Below are 6669 nucleotides of genomic sequence, written 5' to 3' on the forward strand. Positions count from 1 at the left end.
CTATAATCGTTTGGGTAAATTCCTGTAACCGTTTGAGTGTATTTCTGTAATTATTTTGGGTGAACTTCTGTAATCGTTTGGGTGTATTTCTGAAATTCCATTATCTTCAAAAAGATTACAGAAATACACCCAAAGGATTACGAAAAATACACCCAAAGTATTTAAGAAATACACCCAAAATTCGTTGCATAATTCAGAACTCTTTCTCTTTCTCCTCATCTTCTGCTGCTTCTTCTTCTTCAAAACGATTTCAAAGCTTGATTTCAGAAACTATGAAAATCGAAAAAAAAAAACGAAGAAGAAGAAGAAGAAGAGGAAGAGGAAGAGAAGAAGAAGAAGAAGAAGAAGAGGAAGAGGAAGAGGAAGAGGAAGAGGAAGAAGAAGAAGAACCGTTCTGAGTGTAGCGCTTTGAAAATAGGAAACGTTGAATAACGCATTAAAAGGCCTAGTAACTTGTAAGTCAAAAAGACTTGTATGTGTAGCACTCCTCTTTATTTTAATATTAATAATTAAATGTGATATTAAGCCAATGAGTTATAGCTCAAATGGTATAGTCTCTCATACTCAATTAAAAGGTTACGGTTTCATCAGAAAGATAGAGAAATATTGAATAAAAAGTAATGAAATAAATTTTTATTATATAATAATAATACTATCTATTTAGACGTATATACTAATTATGTTAAAAATTTAATTTTTTTTAGCCATAAACTCAGAAGTGCACAACTAGCTCATTTTGGTAACAAACAATAATATAAATTCCTAATAAATAAATGTAATGTCATTTAATTTATATTTTGTCATATATAAACTAAGACTAATGTCATTTTTTTTTTGTCTTTTCAAAAGATTCGGTGCAAAACAAGATATCTCATCAATTCTACATATTTTAATTGAATTAATTGAATTCGTTCCTATAATAAGGAATCAATTTAATTGAATAATCTTAAATCATTTATATAATTATTTTTATGGTAAAAAAATGTGACAAATTTTCAAGACTCAAAAAATTATTAATACGAAGATGTATGATAAATGACGAAATTTTTTCTCAGATACACAATTTTTATATTCTCCTATTTTATTTATTAATTATTCTTATAGTTTGATAGAGGAATGCTAGGGGGCCAACAACTTTTGTGATTTGTAGCTATCAAATAGCCATCAATAATGGTTTTAATAGTGTGATATTTTATCTAATGGCTCACTTTTCTTTGCTGGTTACATGCTGGCCAGAATTTAACAAAGTTGCTGACCCCCTAGACTTTTACAGTTTGATATTCAAAAACAAAAAAGACAAGCATTCTCATTTCTTTTGTTTTTTCACTATTTATAGGAAAATTAAGCCTCTTCAGATCTAAATTCACATTTTGACCTACCACTTAAAAAAAAGGAAGACAAATATTAATATCCACAACATTTAAATAGAATTATCTTTTGTAAATAATTAACATATATTTTGATTTATATATACTCTTTTTTGAATCAGGATAATATTATTATCATTATTTTTTTAACTATGTTTTTTCTGATAATATATATTTCTCAAATTGAAAGAAGAGGCTTTTGTACATACAATGAGTTAGTGTGTATGTTTATATACCAATACCATGTATGCACAAACACGGCTTCATTGTGAAAAACAGTAGTCTTAGAAGATCAACCTATTTTGTGATTTGTAGTTATTAAGTAATCATCATTAATATTTTTAATAGTATAAAATTATATTTAATAGTATTATTCACTTTTCGGTTAAATGTTAGATCAGATTTTACTCATTTTAATAAAATATTGGTCCTAAATTTTCTTTAAATAGTAACTAACCTTCTACGTGCCACATCAGCAGCAATGATAACTGACTCAGCACCACATCAGCAATATCTCTAACCAACTAATGACTGTAATTAACCAACTAGGGCCAGCAGCACTGGATCGTTGATATACAAACTCCTCAATCGTATCAGGTTGAAAATTCAATCCGTAAATTTTTTTTTTTGGGTTTTCATCCCTCAACGTACATTACACTAGAGCTACGTACTCTATGTTGTGAAATAAAAGATATATATAATAGAGATGTATAAATAAAAGACTCTAATATTAAAATAATTAGTTCAATAATAATTTATATATATATATATAATAATATTATATGTTGTAATGTGTATATATATACAAAGATAGAAAGGAGTATTAAAAATAAAGAGAGAGAGAATTGTATTTGTTTATTGTTACAATCTCAATATAATAAAGATGATTAATATTGCTATTAATATTATATGTAAAGAGTAATAGAAAATAGAATTTAAAATACTTATAAAATAAAAGAAGAGAAAGAACTGTAGTAGAAATATAAAGAGAAGAGTATTTGATTGTAACATAAAGAGAGAGTATTTGATTTTATTATTGTTGTGTATATTCTTTTGCCTCAGATCATGCTTTTATAGGCAAAGAGAAGTTTACTTTTCAAACTACATTTATTTCTTTCATCCTAAGAACTTGTTCTCTTCAACGTAGAAAATGGGTTGCTCATTAAATGGACATCCATTCTTATCCTTTCCTAGTCACAACACTCTATATAATTTTTGAGAATGCTAATTAAGAAATTAATTTAGTGTGTTTCGAAAAGTAATTCCCCGGATTTACACTATTACTTTCTCTGTTCATGTGTATATTAATTAAGAAAAAAAAATACAAAATTTGTTATAAAACTTAGTTATAGTAGTTTAAATATATTATATATTATTATTTATTGCGCTTAATATTATGTGGAGTGTGAAGATAAAAAAAGTGTTTAGTATATAAATATTACATTCAAATAAATGCGAGTGATTTACTTGTTTTGTTTAAATGATATTATGTATGTTTTACACTTATTGTTATATTATGTTTTTTTGGTTTGTTCTGTACTTTTGTTTGTTTGGCTTCTTAATATTTTCAAAACAAAAATCTAAAATAAGTAGATTTGTAAAATTAGAAAGTAAAAAAAATTAATCTATATAAAATTTTGTAATTTCAATTATATGTAACTTTTATTATTTTGATTTTACACGTTGAGTAGTGTTTTGTTTTATTTTATTATTAACTTTTTTTTTTATTTTAAAAGCGTTTAATCCTTTGCAAAATTATATTAAATAATTTATTATGTATAAAAATTAATTAATAACAGACAAAAACCAAATCGTTCACCACTCCCACACTAAGGGACCTATTGCACAAAATAATTCATTTCATCATTTGATGAGAACCAAAATAAAGTGGTAATGAATATGTTTTATTATTTCCCCAACAGATTTAAACACATAGATATTAGTCTTCATCAGGCTTTATTTTACAGACACGTTAATAAAAAGGAAAATAAAATAATTATGCTAATTCATGCTTCTATGATCTTGCATGCACTCTGTTTTTTCTTTTATTTTTCTTTCTCACGCTCTTATTTGATATACGGATACCTAAAAATCTTGCAAGCCATTGTGGGTTTCCAGTGTAAAAAAAGTAACATCCTAAGAGCACTCCAACCACCACTCCACATGCATATCCCACTGCAACAGGTTTCCAGCCAAATCCAAATGTTTCTTCATCCTCAAATGTCAAAGATGATGAGGTACGTTCATTGTCCTCATTGCCACTGCATGATTTTGACAAAGGAAATCCACACAGCATTTCATTTCCTCCATATGAATCATTTTGGAATGTGTTGAATTGGCCACCTGTAGGTATAGCTCCCTCTAATTGATTTTGTGAAACATTTAAGACCGACAGAAAATTCAAATTTGTCAAGGCCAAAGGAATCTCACCTCTAATCTGATTCCATGAGAGGTCCAGCCATTCCAAATTTCTCAAGTTACCCAAAGTTTGTGGAATAGTGCCACTGATTCTATTATGTGAGAGATTGAGCCCTTTGAGAGAATCTATTTCTCCAATTATTTGTGGAATTTCGCCCTCAAGTAAGTTATTTGACAAGTCTATGGTTGTAAAAGTCATCAATATTTTCACTAGTTCCACCGGCTGATCTTTCATGTTGACCACTATTGAAGCAAAATATGATCGATAGCCGGAAGAATTGGCACTCATATATTGCAACCCAGTTTGAGTGTAATTGACATTCATCATTCCTTGAAAGTTCTTCAAGAATGATATTGGCAAGGACCCACTAAAATAGTTGTTGGAGACATCAAAAACTCTCAACTTTGGAAATGCATGTGCATCTCTAATGTTGGAGGAGTTGCTGAAGGTACCATAAAATTTATTTGCTCGTAAAATGAGTACCTGTAGCTCTTGAAGCAATCCTAGCCAACTAGGAAATGTGTCCTCTATGCTATTTTCTCCAACGTCCAGAACTTGTAGTTTTGTGCAGTGGGCCAGGGATTTGGGTAATGCTCCCTCCAAGAAGTTGCCATTCAGTTTTATAGTATCTAAGACATTACCTTTAGGGAAGATTCTTGGTAAGGTTCCACAAAGGTTGTTCATATGCAAGTCCAAAACTGTCAGAGAGGGTAAGGTTCCCAAACATTGTGGAATTATTCCTGCCAGGTTGTTGTGAGACAAGTTGAGAATTTTAAGAGAGCTTGTATTGAATGTTTCACAGTCAATTGGAATGCGTCCACTCAAGTTATTCTTGGATAAATCAAGGAAGATGAGATTAGCCAATCTGGAAAAGCTGAAGATGCTGCCTGACAAGTTATTGGAGAACACAGAAAAGTATTTTAAACCAGTTAGTTGAGCTATGCTGTTCGGCAACTCTCCCTCCAAATTATTTTTCTCCACATCAAAGTAGAACAGTGACTTGAGGTTTCCTATTTCTCTGGGAATGGTTCCAGTGATCTCATTCATGAAAAGATCTATCAATTCAATGTTTGTAAGATTCAAAATTGTTGAGGGAATTGTACCAGAGAAGTTGTTTTCAGAAAAGTCTAAACTTATCATTTCCCTCATGCTTCCAATCTCTTTAGGAATGGGACCAGAAAATTCATTGCTGTACAAAAAGAGGTACTGGATTTTCTTGAACAGACCAATTTCTGGAGGGACCTTTCCTGTCAACAAGTTTTGTTGGAGTTGCAGACTTATCAACTCAGTCCAATTAGAAATTAGTGAGGCAGAGAGTTGACCAGAAATGGAATTATATGATAATCCCAATTCAGAGAGCTTGGTCAAGTTAGATAATGAGAAAGGCAAAGGACCTGATAGATTATTGCCTGATAAATCAAGGCAGGTTAGATGAATGCATGAGCCTAGTTCCAAAGGAATTGAAGAGTTTAAAAAATTCCCTCCCAGATCAAGATGTCTTAACTGCATGAGTTGGTCTAGGGATGATGGAATTTCCCCGCGGGCTGAAATGTTACGCAAATCAAGAATTTGAAGCCCAGCTATGAATCCTATTTCCATGGGAATAGGACCAGTGAAGTTGTTGTCACCCATACCAAGCTCTTTGAGGTTTGAGAGCTTGGACAAGTTGGACGACAATGGTCCTTCCATCCCACAACCTGTGAGGTTCAGGTATTGAAGCTTGGCCAAATTGGTATACAATGATTCTGGTATTGTGCCATTAAAATAGTTCAGAGAGAGGTCTAGGAACGACAAGTTGTGGCACTTGAGTATGAAACTTGGGAATTCGGGAGTGAATGAATTGTAAGACAAGTCAAGGTGTGTTAAGGAAGGCATGCATGAATAGTCAGACCAGTGAGGAGGAGATGCAAAGTAGTTTAATCCAAAGTCAAGGTACCATACCTTTGGGAGACTGGTGAGCTGATAGGGAATAGCACCATTGAAACTGTTGTTGTAGAAGCTGAGATATTGGAGTTCCCTTAAATGTCCTATCTCATAAGGCACTGTCCCTGAAAAGTTGTTGCTTCCAAAGTCCAAGAAAATGAGTTTGGAGAGGCTGCCAATTTGAGGTGGTATTGACCCAATAAAGCTGTTATAGTTGAGGTCAAGGTGAGTGAGGTTTGGTAGGGAAGCAAAATCGAAGCCATGAAGGGTGCCACTGAGATTGAAACCAGAAAGGTATATCTCTGAGACAGTTGTGTTTGTTGTTTTGTCGCAAACAACGGCATCCCAAGTACTGCAAAGGTTGTGAATATTGGAGAGGGACCATGAATTGAGAAAAGGAGTGTATAGTAGGCTGTTTTTCCATTTCACAAGGACTTCAGCTTTTGTTGTTGGAGAAGCTGTGATTTTACATGAAAGCAAGAACATCAATACTAACAATATGTGAAAGAGAACATGATTGAGAACACAATGTATTCCTTCAAAAGTTGCCATGTCTCACCGGCCTCTCTTTGTTTAAAGCTTTACTTTGAATGGGTTGTAATGCTGGTTAGCTTTGCTCCCTTATATTTACCATATAATCACCATTATTTATATTAAGATTAAGACTAAGACTAGTCTCGGTAAGCTTATTTCTTTTTTGTACATAATAAAATAGCTATATAGTGTGGAGTGTGGACTATTTGATCCCCACACGCTGTTTGTTATGTCATTATTGGATTATAAATTCATAATACTAGAGTGAAACACTTAATAGTTTATTTATAAGATGTTTTATAAACATTATATTTTGTTAAATTTAAATTGGAATCAAATGTATAATAGATTAGTTAAAGATTTATTATATTGTGAATAATTTTATATGATATATTATATTATTTAAATAAAGATGTGTGTAGTATA

At 31.6% G+C, this 6669-nt stretch overlaps 1 protein-coding gene across 2 annotated transcripts; it reads right to left on the reverse strand.

Annotated features, from left to right (window-relative positions):
- LOC107610374 (probable leucine-rich repeat receptor-like protein kinase At1g35710) lies at positions 3251-6314 on the reverse strand. Of its 2 annotated transcripts, XM_021108717.1 has the most exons (2): positions 4766-6314; positions 3251-4732 (listed from the first exon to the last, which is right to left on the reverse strand). In XM_021108717.1, the coding sequence occupies exons 1-2, from the start codon at positions 6259-6261 to the stop codon at positions 3382-3384; spliced, it is 2847 nt and encodes a 948-aa protein (XP_020964376.1). In that variant the 5' UTR covers positions 6262-6314; the 3' UTR covers positions 3251-3381. The 2 variants fall into 2 exon arrangements, with proteins under 2 accessions (XP_020964376.1, XP_020964375.1); XM_021108716.1 differs by having other exon boundaries at positions 3251-6314.

This window comes from Arachis ipaensis, chromosome B08 (genome assembly GCF_000816755.2).
Source record: "Arachis ipaensis cultivar K30076 chromosome B08, Araip1.1, whole genome shotgun sequence".
Lineage (NCBI taxonomy): Eukaryota > Viridiplantae > Streptophyta > Magnoliopsida > Fabales > Fabaceae > Arachis > Arachis ipaensis.